Here is a 15,680-nt window from a genome sequence, read left to right on the forward strand (position 1 = left end):
CTGTCCTTATTTTACAGATGTCAAAAGTACTCTGGAAACGTAGTTGACCCCAGACCACACAGCTACCAACTATCTCAAATGAGTTTTCTAAACTTTATTCTGTGCTACACTTAAGCTGGTGACAAACCCTTATCACGCGGTCTGTCCTAAGCGATTCAGAATGCTAACCTGTTGGTGGACTTGTCCTGAGGCTGTTTTCTGTTCCTAGTTACCAGGCAGTACCGTTTTCCAGTTGGGTCTTACTGAGGCTTGCAGAAATCGGCTGACAAGCCTAAACTTTGACCCCCACTCCCCGACTCCCCAGCCCCCTGCAGGTTAAGTGGAATTGCTGCTCCCACCTCCGGTGCAGTGGGGAAATGCTTTGTGTGGGGCGGAGACCCTTGGACACGCTCCTGAGCCACAACCTCCAGCAGGCTTGCCCTTCCTTTCCCTCTAAATTCCTTGTCTGGCATTCTAATAAATGCCTCTGACCACAGGGGGGAGTGACTTCAACAAACCCCTGCCTACACTAGGCACAGAGGGGAAGGGAGGTAGGGTGAGACAGCCACCACAGGGGACAGGGACACTCACTGCGCCCTGCAGCTTCTTAGTCCTCCAGGGAGCCAGGACAGTGAGCAGCAAGGACAGAGCACTGAGCACTGTCGGTGGTGGCAGCGCGCGGCAGGGCGAGGGCCATGCTCCTAGTCTGCCCGCGCTTCTTCCTCCTGGTGGCTCTGGGCACCCACTGGTTGGGCTGGGGCAGCCACCAGGCAGAGGCCGCGCGGCTAAGGCAGTTCTATGTGGCTGCTCAGGGGATCCTCTGGAACTACCATCCTGAGCCCACAGATCCAAGGTAACTCGGGGTGAAATCCAGGTGGGCTTCTCCAAGGAAGAAAATCCATTATAATTGCAAGGTTTAAAATTCGGGGGTGAAGGTGGGGTTGGGGAGAAGAAGGGAGAGAGAAAGAGAGAGAGACACAGAGAGACACAGAGACAGAAATGCGTGAGTGCTAATTTTGTGTCTATTAACATACTTTATGATTATGAGATGTGGAAATTTCAATGTGAGTGGTTAGCTGTGGCTTTCTTTCCAGGTACAACCCCTAATCTGTTTTCACCCACGTTGTTAGTTTAGTGTATTGATGGGTTGGAAGGACACACCTCCACAGCTCTCTTAGCCCTTCCTGCACATTACATTCCGTTCCAGCCTTTTAACAGTCTGGCTTAAAAAAAAAAATAGAACTTCTAGTTACATAATATTTATTCCTGGTAGACACAGGCTCATCTTCTAGAGAAAAAGATGTCACGATGTACTTCATTACAAGGAGATAATTTAGTGACTCTTGCCTTAATTTTGTTGCCTTACTATAAATGATTTTCAACGCCGTTTCACGGTTCACACTAGTATTTTCACTATTCCTAGACTTATTCCTGGCTACCTAATGTGGCTTCATGCTTTCTCTCACTTTGGATTACTTCCTGGAATATGGCTTATCCTGGGTATTCTGGTCTGCCCTGAATATTACTCATGTTAGTGACCATGTAAGGTGGCCATTCAAAGGCGTGTGTAACTAAGAGGGGGCTTAAATAATATTGAATCTACCTGTGAGTTGCAGAGTATATTTTGCTAACTGGAAGGCTAATGCAAAGCTTCCTGCAGTTACCCAAATCATACACTCTACTCAGTGCACGTCCACTCGTGTTTTTATTTTAAATGGTAAGCCCGGCCTTCTAATTGACTCATTTTTTCCTTTTAGTTGGCATCAAAGGTTAAGCGATTGTGAAAGATATGTTCCTCTTTTACAATTGCAAAACCAAAGCAATCAGCCAAAAAAAAAAGTAATATCTTGAAAATAATATGTAATGTTTTAGAATAAATGAATAGTCAGCCTTTGAGTTTGCTGTTATCGGAACTGGGTTTTTTGGGAAGTCATTGCATTCGGTCTTGGTATCATGCAAATAAGAAATATCACATTAAAATGATTTTAAAGATTGCATTTTCAGAGTGATAATCTAAGGTACTCCCATACTCTTAGGAAACTGCCATTAACTTAAAGAAAATACATTATTCCCAACACCAATTTTCCTGCTTAGGGGTAGAACACAGACTTGGTGACTGCGTTCAGCCTGGGGTAGGACACTGGTAGGTGTAAGTTAGAAAATACAAGGTTAGAGATGAACAAATTCAGATCAAATATACAATATGAGGTCTCTAGCTAACAATATTGCATTATGTGGTCAGGTCTTACCCTGGTAAGGAAAGAAAAATGGGTATGTTACTGGTAGGGAAATCTGCTAGAGGAAGCTCTTCCTCCAGGGTCTCCATCACTCCTGTGGAATATGTAGTTATCAAGCTCTTCTTCCAGAGTCTCCATCACTCCTGTGAAATATGTAGTTATCAAGGAGCTTGACCTTGTTGACTCTAGAAACAGAGACTGGAACGGATGCCTCCTGGGTCTGGCTAAAGTTGAGAAAATGGTTTAACCCTCCTGGATCTCAGCTGTGATGTTTATCCTATGTGTCTTCGTAGGAAATGCCTTAATCTTTCCAATGGGGGTTTTTGGTTTGTTTCCAATATGAATCTCTGAGTTTTGCCTTATTGCTGTCTCTGTTCTCCCACCTAGAAGCAGGCTCCACCAAATGGATACCAATTTACCACATCTTCTAGTCATTCAAAACCATATAATGAAAGTGGAAAATGTTTCTAAATTATATCTGATTCATTGATTGAAAAACGGTTCACCTATATACTGCTCAGCGATTTATATTTTTAATTTACACCTGAAGTTAGAGTTTGCATGATAAGCTTATCTTCTTTTATAGAAAAAAATTGATTCTGCAGAGCAGAATCAGAGAAGCATTAGCCTTGTGTTCACGGAAGCATGAATATTGGGGCAGACAATCTTTAAAAAGTCAATGATTGTCTCATTGACTTCACTTGTGATTCAAATTAATAAAACCCTGGGCTTTGGAAATATAATAAAATACTATCACTCTTATACAAAATTAGTCACATAGACACCTCTGTTTCTGGAATGGGAATAGATATTGCATATGCCTTTCAAGTTCTTTTTTTTTTGCTTTATTTCCAGTTTGAATTCTATACCTTCCTTCAAGAAAATTGTCTACAGAGAGTATGAGCCACATTTTAAGAAAGAGAAACCACGATCTAGCAACTCAGGTAAACCTGAAAAATATTTTTTTAATTATTATTATATTGGGAACCTACAGTCTAATGAATGCTAAGGAAAAAGAAAAAACCTGTACCACTGATCTATATCCCTGGTCTACATCTATATTTTTATTCTGAGACAAAGTCTCTGGAGAAGATGGTGAATCGTGATTTTTCTGTCTCAGCTACCCAACTAGCTGGGATTATAGGCCTGTGCCTCCAGATACAACCTGTATTTTTATTTTAAATATAATTTTTCATGGAAAATATTGTATTCTTTATACTTAAAATATCTACATTATGAATTGGACAGATGGCTCAGTGGCTAAAGGTAATTGCTGCCAAGCCTGAAGACCTGAGTTCCATCCCCAGGCCACACAGGGTAGAAGGAAAGAACTTAATCTCTCAAATTGGCCTCTGACCTCCACACATACACCATGATGCATGCACACAAACACACTCCAAAATAAATAACTAAATATTCATTTAGTTATCTTCTGTTATAGGATATATGATGTTTTTAGCAAACACTAGCTGTATAATATATATGCCCAGGCCCAGTGAGAATGTGGGGCTCCTTCAAATTATTGAGAATTTCATAGATGGTAAAATTTAAACCAAACTGGGATTCTTCTGAGCATGGATTAGTGTGGAATTGAGCAGGTCACATGATACATAGTCAGCTGTGTCTTTAGCCTTGGTCAATAAAGCCAAACAAAAAGTTTCAGTGTTTCACTTGGTGTTTATTCATCTAGCAAACCACAGGCGAGCACCTTCTGCTAGCTTGACGTAGAATTAGGCACTATGAGCACAAGAGTAGACAAAGTAAACTTAGACTTTTCTGGGGCTTGTGATGTAGTTGGCTAGGCACAGGTGTGTCGTAACAGAATGAATCTGTTACTGTTTCTGTCCAGCTTCCTGTACCCATTCAAAGGAGCGACATGTGTGATCCTTTGCTTTTCTAATAGCTATGGCATTTGGAGAAAACTTCTCTTCTTCTTTTTTTTCCTTTTGTGCTTCCTTAATCAAAGACTAGCTTATTGAGGGCTCGTGATCTCAACTATATAAACGTATTTCACTGGAATGACAGAGGCCATCTCCAGGGAGAGCATCTTCCAGTTGAGTCCTTTGCCATTAGTTTGCTCACCTTCCTCCAGCCTGGTAATGATGTTATCTTTCCTAGGCTCATCTTCTGCCAGCCCCCTCCATCTCCTGCTCTGCCCTGTGTCCACTGGTCTCCTTTACTCTTCAAATCTTCCTTAATTTCAGTCTTTTCCTTCAGTCAAAAAAAATCAACAACAGAATAATGTTCAGGTAAATCTCATCTAGAAAAATGAAATTATCTTTCTGTTCCTTTACTACTTCTTCTCAATGTCTCCACTCTTCTCTTCTTCTCCAAGGCTCCAAAGTTGTGGCTTTTGCAGCTACCTACCCAGGATCCGTATCCTTTAGGACACAGCTTGGATTCCTACCCTAACCTAGCTTAAGTCCCTTTTCTCCCTTCTGTATCCTCCCAGCACCCTAAATTTGCCCTTGCTTTTTAGAGATGCTGTGAAGTTTAATGAATACACAGTACTTATAATATGCTCACATGTGACAAAAGCTTAACAGAAGCTAGCTACACTATTGTTATTGTTGCTATTCCAGTTATGAATTAGGTCTCCGATAGTGCATGCATATCATAATATTGTTGATATGTCAACATAGCAATATTTTTGCTTGTTTTATATTCTTGTGCATTATAATTTGTATATTTATTTACTTTTAAATAAAGACAGTTAAGTATTTTGTTAATGACCTCAACCTAAGAATGCCACATTTGGGGCTAAAGAGGGGAGTTCTGACTCTCAGTCATCTGCCAGCTGGTGGAGACGACTGAGAGTGGACCATGTGAGCACAGTGTTAAGGAAGAACAGTACAGAAGATTCTCCAGTTCAGTGGTGAGGAGAGAGAGAGAAAGTGGCTACTGGAAAGCCAATAAAGATGCATTTGAGAACAAAAAGTGGAGAACATGAAGGTTTAGATCAAAGGTTCTCAACCTCTGGGTAGAAACACTTTGGAGGTTGAATGACCCTTTCACAGGGAGTTGCCGAAGACCATCAGAAAACACAAATGTTTACATTATGATTCATAACAGTAACAAAATTACAGTTATGAAGTCACAATGAGAATAATTTTATGGCTGGGGCTCACCACAGCATCCCAAGGTACACTAAAAGGTGGAAGCTTTGTCTTGAGGGAAGTAGAGAGACACTAAGATCATTTGGAGAGAGATGGACTCAAATTTGCACTGTAGGTACCAGTTTCAACATTGCTGTATGAGTGTGACCCAAGTACAATGCCACACATGTAGGAAAATGCCATCATAAATGCCATTGTTCCCCATGCTAACTAAAAATTAATTAAAAGTTTTGTTCTCTTCAAGTCTGGAAGCTGGATTAGAGAATAGCAAGACCAAGCACAGAGAAAATGGTAATGTGGCTTTGGTGCCAATCCAGGAAACAAGACAGCAGGGAAGCTGGGGTGGAGAAAATTAAATGGATTCCAAAGATACTTAGGAGCTAAAATCAACTAAACAGGTAGTTAATTGGATGAAGACAAAAAAAGGGGATTATAACTGACATCAAAGTTTCTGGATTGAGTAGTAGAATGTAGACTGTACTGTGTACACTGTAGAATGTGCCATTCAATAAGAAAGAAAACTGAAGAAAAGAAGGATGCTTGTTTGGGAAGATAATGAGGTCAGACTCAGTGGGCACAGAAGTTTTGCTTTTAGGTGGGAGAACTCAGCTAGATTGATACAAATATTCAGGAGACACCATGATCAGGTTACAAATGAAGCTCTGAGGGATGGGGGACACAAGATCACCCAAGGAAAATATAATGAGAGGAAGAGGCTGTAGACAGAGCTCAAAGGAGCAACAGAGTCCGAGGAATAAGCCAAGAAAGCGATAGTCACCGAAAAGCTTACGTAAGTCTTCCTAGAGAAGGCCAAGGAGAGCTGGAGGCTGAGGTTTTCTGGAATCAGAGTCAAATGGCACCAAGAGGGATTAGTTCTCATAGAGAGGGCATAAAGCCTGCTTTCTGCAGTAGTGGTAAGGTGAGAAACGATGACAGGGCTCTGGGGAGTGACTGGCAGGTGAAGAAATGGAAGCAGACAGAAAGAATAATTTTTCCTGAAATGTGGGTCTGACTGGGAAGAAGACAGGGAAGTTCTGGAGACCAATGAGAGGTTCAAGGATATTTGGGAGCAGCACAGGAATCTAATGTTTATTAATTCAGTAGAAAAGCTACCTCGGGGTGGGGATAATTGATGGATCTAGATACAGAAGAAGCAGGAAGTGCTAGCATTAAAAGCTGGTCCTGGTTCAGCCTTAAGTAGATGCTGCCCATGCTGGGAGTCCCAGGGTTGGGCATTAAGGTCATATTACAGCTCATAGTTGAGCATGTTCAATAGATTCATAAGAACTATGTAACTTGTAAGTAAACAGGAACATATTCACTAGGCCAAGAAGAGAAGGCAGGTATTCAAAGGTCTGTGGCTTTTGCCAGGTTCAAACAAATATTGATGTCATTGCTAGGCAATGTATTGTGCTGGGTGCACAGTGACAGAAAGGGCCATGGCCAGGCTGGAGACTTTTGAACTGACAGAAGGAGACAGACAGCGGTAGTTTTTCAAGAGGGAGACCACTGTGACAGACTTCCTATCTGATGTCTCTTCTAGTGAGTTCCTGAGACACAGCCTTGTTAGTTAGAAGTAGGCCTTGAAGGTTAGTGAGAACAGCCTGGATCGTGTTTAAGACCTTTTGCTTTAAACGTTAGCTTCCCGTCAGAGCCTGTGCATTGCAGAATATATTTAATGTGGAGGAACTGGGGGATTAAAACATCCCTTTTTATGCAGTCCCTTCTTAAACTCCCAAGGATGCAGAGCTGGTGAGAAAGAAAAGCCTTGGAGGACCTGGCTCAGGTCTGACTGAATGCTAGCTAGCACCGCCTAGATCTAGCCTTGTGTTATTTTACCTTCGCTGTGTTTCCTTTTCCAAACACTTGGGGTGTGGTTCTAGCAGAGCTTGAACAAGTCATGGTTCTTCAGCTCCACAGTAGCAAGAACCCAGACTTAGTTTAGTAAATGGAAAGCAGAGGAAGTTGTTTGGGGTATAGTCTAAAGGTGATATCCTAAAGAGGTTTGTGAATACCTAGTTGGGGAGGCCAGATCTAGTTTCAGGAATTCAACTTGGGCTTCAAAGTTTTGAATCTCCACATTTTTCTCATAGAGGTTATGAAATTCTTGTCCCCCAGTGAGCTTTAATTGCTTACTGTGGCTGTCTTGTGTGATGGAACTCTTTGTTCAGCTGAGAGCAGAGGATTCAATTAGCTCATCTACTGTGGTCTTTCCAATTCTTCAACTAAATGAGACTGGCTACATGCTGTACAGTCTTCCCAAGCTCCAAGGCCCATCACTCCTTCCCCTAACCTTCCTTCTCTCCCATCAAACCATCGGTGGAAAGAGCTTAGACTACATAGCTGGGATAGGAGGAAATCCTCAGCCCTGGGTCTGCTACATGCACTAAGGTATCTGAGTCACAGTTATGAAAACATCCTTTAGTTGGGTCTTAATTATTAAGAAGCAGGAAGGGAGTTGAATAAATACCCAAAACTGTCAAAATGCCCATTGAAGTCAGAGGTCTTACTGGGTCAAATAACCCAGGAAGGTTTTTCTTGGCAGCTGGCATTTGTAGCCATGTGATAGCAACAAATAACCATGCAAAAGAGCCAGGACAACAAAATACTGTGACAGTGCTGCCGGTAAATACTGGACTGTGGGCAGCCTGGACAGGTTGTGCTTCCATGGTAAGCCAGATGAAAGGTAACATTCAGAAGACAGGGTCAGCCAGTGAAGCAGAGAATGCCAGAAGTCTAAAGAGGAACCCGTCTGGACTATTCTAGGAAGGCAAGAGTCTTAACCTGCCCCCAAAGAATTAGGGAAAGATTTTTCTTGGGAGCTCCAAGACCTAGATTATAGTCTCAGCAATACCAGGGAGCCACTGACCGATCCTGGGCAAGCCAATCCCCACTCTCCATCCTTTTCTCCACACACACAGCCAGTTTTGTTAACCATCTCTAAACTGAGACATGAAGAATGTGGCCTCTATGATTCCATCCAGAATCAGAAAAACAAACAAAAAGATTCTGGCATAAAAGCAATATAAATTTCAAGATGGATGCATCCACAAAAGGAACAGGACAAGAGTGGCCAGGAAGATAGGAGTGGAGAAGGCAGGGCCAGGAAGATAGGAGCGGAGAAGGCAGGGCCAGGATGACAGTGGCTAGAAAGATAGGAGAGGAGAAGGCAGGAACAGGATGGCAATGGGTAGAAAGATAGGCAGAGAGTGAAGAGACAGGACCAGAGTAGAGAGATGGAAGCAGACCAGGGAAGGCACGGCCTCTGTTGAGCTGTGACAAATTACCACACATTTAGTGCTTTGGAAAAAAATGAATCAGCTAGATGTCCTGGCACACATCTATGATTCCTGCAGTGAGAAACAAGAACAGCAAGATCATGAGTATGACAAGGCTAGCTTGGGCTACACGACAAGACCCTGCCTCAAGACATGGAGGGTTTTTCTTCTGCTAACAGTTACAGTGGATGTGGAGAATCAGAGTAGGGTTCACTGGGTTTAAATAGAGGTGTTGGCAGAGCTCTGTCCCTTCTGGAAACCCAGAGAAGTCACTCTCTTGCCTTTTCATTAATTAGAGCTGCCTGTGTTTGTTGATATGTTTTCCCCTTCTGCCCTTTTCAGTTAGCAGAGTGGTATCTTCTAATTTCCTTCTTAAGCTTCTCTTGTGGCCCTTTAGTGTGTATCCTTGTGACTATATAAGACTTACTTGGTGACCCAGGAGAATCTTGGCCTCCCACACTTAACCATTAATTTAATCATATGTACAGTCCCTTTTATTGCAACATGGGAAGGGGACCACCACAGACACTGCCTGCCACACACACTGAACAGAATCATCACATGGTATCTTCATCCTACAGTATGTCACCATCTACCCAGCTCTCAGACAGATCCTTGTTGGCACTGTAACATTCCCTATTCCATAGCCAATACATTCTACAATGCAAAGGTTTCATCTCCAGCATATTTATCTGGCATTTTCTTTCCTGAAGACCTCCACTATGCCCCTCATCTAGCCAATGTCTCTTTCAGAGCCTTCTATCAGTTTCTACCCCAGATTATCTCCAGATCATTTCTAAGAAATAGATAGCACTTAAAATCAAAATGGGGGGGAGAAGGAAAGAGAGAGAGAGAGAGAGAGAGAGAGAGAGAGAGAGAGAGAGAGAGAGAACAAATTAAATGGAAAGCAACAGGAAAGTTAAAGAACCAAAACATGCTGGAGAGATGGCTCAGCAGCTAAGAGCACTGACTGCTCTTTCAAAGGTCCTGAGTTCAATTCCCAGCAACCACATGGTGGCTCACAACCATCTGTAACGGATCTGATGCCCTCTTCTGATGTGTTTGAAGAAAGCAACAGTGTACTCAAATAAAATAAATAATAAATAAATCTTTATAAAAATAAAAGAACCAAAAACATATTAACAGTCTGGGTCATACTGTATCCTGCATCCTGGTGAAAAATGGAAAAAGTCTCACTATTACCAGATGAAAAATAAAATTCCAAATGTTCTATCCAGCCCTGAGTGATTGGGCACAAAATGATGATGTCTTTGGTGTTTCTTTCTATGCGTTTCTTTCTTACCTACTAAGTACTTCAAGTGGCCATCGACTGCTCTTTCTCAGTACGCAGAGTTTTCTGGCGTCTCAGAACCTTTGCACTTGCTGATTTCACGTGCCCATGTCTGTGTTGCTCTGTCTTTGCTTTTCATAGAAAGCATCACTTTCTCATGAAAGTGTTTGGCAGTCCTGACCCGCTCCCCATTCACAAGCCTGGAATAGACTTCTCTATACAGCGCGCGATGGCAGCAGTTTTTCCCAACAGCTAGAGCTGCCTGTGTTTATTGATGCACAGCCCCTCCATCTTTACTCTTCTGAGTGTCATCTTCTTTGGTGTTGTTCCAGTTTATAATTAAATACCTGTGTGATTATTTGTTAGAATGTTTCTCTTAATACTGTTCATCTTGTCTCATCTACTTCTCATATGTGTGTCAACCACAGGCTAGCATCTAAGATAGTATGAATACTTAGTATCTGATGCATGCATGGATGGATGGATGGATGGATGGATGAATGGATGGATGCAAGGTGTGGGGGCTGTCTAAAGATGTGGCTTAAAACTCAGTATCTAGAGTCTGGTAGATTTAAGTTTAAACCACAGCTTTGCCTTTTGTTGTTTGTATGGTTTAGGGTCTGGGGAAAACTATCTCTCGACTCTTGTAGTTGCTTTGGGATAAGGCCAAGGCTTTGACTTTCAGTTCTTATATGATAAGCCATAATGGAGTTGAAGGGATAACAAAGATGCAAAGATCGGAAGGTGGGTCAAGTCCAAGAGAAGCAAGCCAGCATCAGGACCAGGAGGAGTGGCAACAATCATCTTGGAGCCTTTCTATGTGTTCCCCTTGCTTAGCAGCTGTGTCTTTCATGATCTTGAATATAAACAATTTTAAATGTATTCTTCCTTAGGACTTCTTGGACCTACTTTATATGCTGAAGTCGGCGACGTCATTAAAGTTCACTTTAAAAACAAAGCAGAAAAACCACTAAGTATCCATCCTCAAGGAATTAAATACAGTAAACTTTCAGAAGGTAAGATGAACTTATTATCCCTCTGACAGGAGAAAAGGTAGATCCCTTTAACATCATTGCTAAATATTCAGACTGGTATTGTTAACCATTAAAGAAAATTCTTTTCCTGAAAATTGTAATTATAAAAATTGAACCTGCTTTCAGTTTCAGAGATGAAAACAAATGATTTTAGAATCATCTAAACACTGCGATTTTGTTAGGTTCCTGTTCCTTGTAAGGTGGGTGGGAATATTACCTCATGTCGCTGAATCTCTTGATTCAGTATGTTAATCTTAAAATGGAGATAACAATACATTCTAGGATGGTTTAAGGCAGAAGGGAATCCATGTTTCTACAGTAAGTATAAACAAGACTCATCATCAGGAAGATAAATGGTGAGGCAAATGGATTCTGCTTGACCTCCATGGCTACTATGCTTCCCTTCTCTGCTTCTGCAACTCCTAGTAGGCATAAACAAACCCCACGGTAAGGCAGGGCAAGCAAACATTTTATTTTTAAAACCAGCTACTAAATAAATTAATACCTTCAGCTTTGTAGGCAATAGGATTTATGCTGTCTCGGAAAGAGAAGGTTTCAGCTGAGGAGTTACCTTCATTCAATTTGCTCGTGAGCCTATTTGTGGAGTGTTTTCTTGACTGTTAACTGATATGGGAGGTTCCAGCTCACTGTGTATGGTGCTATCCCTGGACAGTGAACCTGGGCTGTATAAAGAAAGGCAGCTGAGCAAACCAGGGCAACAGATTCGTGAGCAGAGTTCTGAGTGATCTCTGCTCTGGCTTCTGCCTTGAGTTGGCTTCCCTCCATAATGGATGTTAGCCTAAGCAAACTGCCCTCTCCAAGTTGCTTTTGGTCAGTGCTTTATCACGGCAACAGAGAAAGAAATCAAGACACGTGGCAAATTCCTGGATGAGATGAGGTGCACAGGGGTCTCTTCTGTGTTCCCCAGATTCATGCAGTGATGAGCCTACATATTGGGTTTCTAAACAAGAGTTCAGCAATGCAGAGAAAGGTAGGAGAACAACATGGCCAGATGGCCCCTTTTAAGCCCCGCTCCCAGCATGGGAGGAGGTAAAGGTTGTGGACTCTGCCCTTCAGCTCAGCTGTTTGTGGAGGGAATGGACTTTGCAACATCACTCATCCTCCTTCGATGTTTATTTGATCCTTCATTACTCAGTCAGCAAGCATTGGTGAGACAAAATTATCGAAAATGCACCCACACATCTGTTCTAGCACATGTATCACAGCATTGATCATGCGTGCCTACAGTCCTATAAGTTCAAAATAACATGGGAAATACAGATACATGGGGGGGGGACCTTCCCTAGGAAACAAGATGTAATGTTAGTACACAATTTCCCTTATGTAGAAAGAAATCTATTGTATTATGCCCCTCTGTGTTAAAATACGATATCTCCCCATCTGTGTCCAGCGATCACTGTCACCTACTGTCTACCTCTATAGTTAGACTTATTTTTGTAAGGACAAACTAGCTACATGGTGAGCCAGCTCTGTGAGAGTCTGAGTTCTTTCTCCCAGGAGTAAATGTTCACTAGACAGATAATGAGGGGCAGAGGTAAGAGGCATAGGTTTGAGAATCCATGGTTGCTGGTGGGTTGAACATGGGTTCCCCTGTTTGACAGAACACACAAACTGGCTTGTGGAAATACAATTCCTTTCTAATGGCATTTTAAGCTTTGTATCGAGTCTAGGAAGACAGCTCAGCAGGTACGAGTGCTTACTCACCAAGAATGAGGACATGAGTCGAAACTCCTGTAACTCCCATAACATTCCGTGCTTGGGGATGGAGGATATGGGGCATGGAGAAGGGAGACCTGTAAGGCTTGCTGGTCACCAGCTGAGCTTCACTAAGAAGCTTTGTCTCAAGGGACTAAGGGCAAGAGTGACCAGGTCATCAGGTGTTCTCTGGCTTCTGCCCATGCATAAGCAAGTGTACCTGCTCATGTGTGTATTCAACACACACACACACACTACTTCAAAACCCAAATTTTCTATCACTAAAATAATTTTAATCGAAATGAAATTAATTTAATTTCCAAAAAGTCTATAAGTAGCATGCATTGCACTAAGGTTAAGGTCACGAAAGCTTTCTGTGGCCCAAAGGCTTTCAGATTCTGAATGATTATTTTGAGAAAGCCTGTTTCATGATAAGTCTTAATATTGTTATTGTTCTTTCTGTCTTTCTCCTGCTCCTTCCCTCTATGTTTCTGTGCATCTCTGTCTCTCTCTGTCTCTGTCTCTCTCTGTGTGAGTACACGTGTATGTGTGTCAGCGTGTGTGTGTCTGCGTGTATATGTCTGTGTGTGTGTGTGTGTGTGTGTGTGTGTGTGTCTGTGTCTGTGTGCATGTGCGCTCTGAAGATCAGACCCAGCATCTCAAAAATGCTAGGTAAGCACTACCCCACTGAACTCCAGTCCCAGACCCGTGATATTATTCTTTCATTTGACTTATATTCTTGTATTTATTTATGGAGTTGCTTTGTACTGTACTACAAATTACTTTTAGAATTATATAAAGTGCATTAAATTATATTTAATGTGAAAATTCTATTACATTTAGCCACCTGCTAGTGAGCTAGAGTCCTAAGTTTTAAAAATCCAATAGAGATTATATTGAGCATCTAAGTGCTAAAGATTCTGTATATGAAGTTAGCCCTCTAAAAATTTTTGTAACATTCCAATTCTTAACACAATTTATTTATTTTTTTACCAAGTAGGAAACAAATTGTAATGATTAATATAAAAATTCTCATAAAGCACACAAGCTGCATTTTTCATTTAAAAAAAAAACCCTCATACGTCTATGCAGTGGAATCAAATTCATTATACAAAGCAAGCATTAATTTGCCCATTGTCTAGTTTATAGCTTGTAAATGAATGTTCTGATTCTTTGCATGCACAGAGGCATTCACTGTGTTTAATAGACAGGAGGAAAAAATTCACACAAAAATAATAACAAAAGGAGACAATGAATGAGCAGCCTAAAGGGTAACAGAACTTTACAGAACGTCACTTTTCCCCGAAGCTTGCATGCACCATTTAACATTTAAAAACATACTGGGGGCCTCTTTGAAGATAATCCATACATCACAACAGGGGTAAACTCGTTATAAAGTAGACTGGACTGAGCAAGAAAGAACTGAACAGAACTGAGTAAATACAAAAGGAGGAACGTCACGTAAGACGTTTACTCTGCCACAGGATGGACAACGACTGTGTGTCCTGTCACAACCCGTCCTGTCCATTTCTCTTCTTTTCAATTTAGAATTTTAACTTAATTTAGATTATAAAGTCAAAATAAGATGTATCAAAAAACCCACACTTCACAAATGCTTCCTCTAAATAGCTGTTTCTATTTTGTTTCATATTGTGTAGGTTACAGAATGAGAAATATAACACTTGTGTTTTATTCTAGAGGTAAAATAATGTGCGATGAAAAGAATAAAAACATTGATAAATTATCCTCTTTTTAGTGGTAACTCCGTGTACACTCATAGGATACATTCCATGTACAAATCTATATTGTTTGCTGTTTATTTCCTGGTGCCCATGATTCACCTTTTAAACAATTAAAATTACCGTTCAAGTATACAAAATGCTATCTTACATTAAAATGAGAAATGTAGTTTTTCTTTTGAACATCTATTTGTGTTGCCATAGAAACCTTTTTCAGTACCTGCACGTGTGTCACAGAATCCTGTTTCATACAGATTTTAAAACCAACTGGGGGTTAAGCTTGAGTGTGAGTCAGTAAACTTTCACAGATAAATTTGATGACATTAGGAAAATCAGTCAAACACCTAAAAGGCAATTCTTACACAGGTTCTTCTTCAGGACTGGCAGTGTAGCATGTTCTGATTATAGCCTTCGAATTGAATAGCCATGGGAAAAATCAGAGGTTGAAGCTATCACAACAACAGCGCCATCATGTGCTTTCTCCTTTGCATCTGCACCTGGTGCAGAGCCCAGGATGCTCAGGACCATGGTGAGAGTCATGGCAATCATTGTTGAACTAAACTGAAGGACTGAGGACTTATGAGAAACAAGAACACTGTATTATCTTCCCTTTGCTCAGAAATGTATTAATTGTGTCAGTGAGTATAAGCAGTTACATTGTCGCATTACCAATTTTCCTCACCTTAAAATTACTGATATGGATTTCATGTTTGTGTTTTATAAATTTCATATGTTGGAAACCTGATCCTCGATGAGACCATATTGGGGGTGGAGACTTTGGGAGGGACTCATGTCATGGAGTCACAACCTTCATGATGGGTTTTGTTCCTTAGAAATGGAACTTCGGGTGGAGCTCCTTCAGCCTCTTTGTGCCTCCTGAGAACAAGATGAAATGAGATTCCTCTGTACCAAGGAGGACCTCATGAGAGCATCCCTATGTTGAAACCCATGTCTAGCCTTCAGATAAATGAAGAATGGCTATGCTTAGATGCCACCAAGGCTAGGGGTCTCTATTACAGAAACCTAGGACCAGACCAATCTAGTCTTTCTCAGATGTGTTAGAACACAAGAGCACTAAGATATTTTTCATCTAAGCATAGGGTCAGATCTGTAATGCCCACTTCGAGAAGCTGAGATGGAAGGACTGTGATTTACAAGACAGCTCAGGATATGAAACAAGACCCAGGAAACCCTGTGTCAGGAACACAAACAGATCAGACACACTCTCTCTCTCTCTTTCTCTCTCTCTCTCTCTCTCTCTCTCTCTCTCTCTCTCTCTCTCTCTCTCTC

At 41.4% G+C, this 15,680-nt stretch overlaps 1 protein-coding gene across 1 annotated transcript in view; it reads left to right on the top strand.

The window, feature by feature from the left end:
• Positions 1-636: 636 nt before the first annotated feature.
• F5 (coagulation factor V) overlaps positions 637-15,680 on the top strand; it is a 68,323-nt gene continuing 53,279 nt past the window's right edge. The window contains exons 1-3 of the mRNA XM_028757903.1: positions 637-832; positions 3,072-3,160; positions 10,795-10,917. Of these exons, the coding sequence (XP_028613736.1) occupies positions 675-832; positions 3,072-3,160; positions 10,795-10,917 (370 nt within the window). The 5' untranslated portion in view covers positions 637-674. The remainder of the gene's footprint in view (positions 833-3,071; positions 3,161-10,794; positions 10,918-15,680) is intronic.

This window comes from Grammomys surdaster, unplaced genomic scaffold (genome assembly GCF_004785775.1).
Source record: "Grammomys surdaster isolate TR1022 unplaced genomic scaffold, NIH_TR_1.0 130, whole genome shotgun sequence".
Taxonomy (NCBI): Eukaryota; Metazoa; Chordata; class Mammalia; order Rodentia; family Muridae; genus Grammomys; species Grammomys surdaster.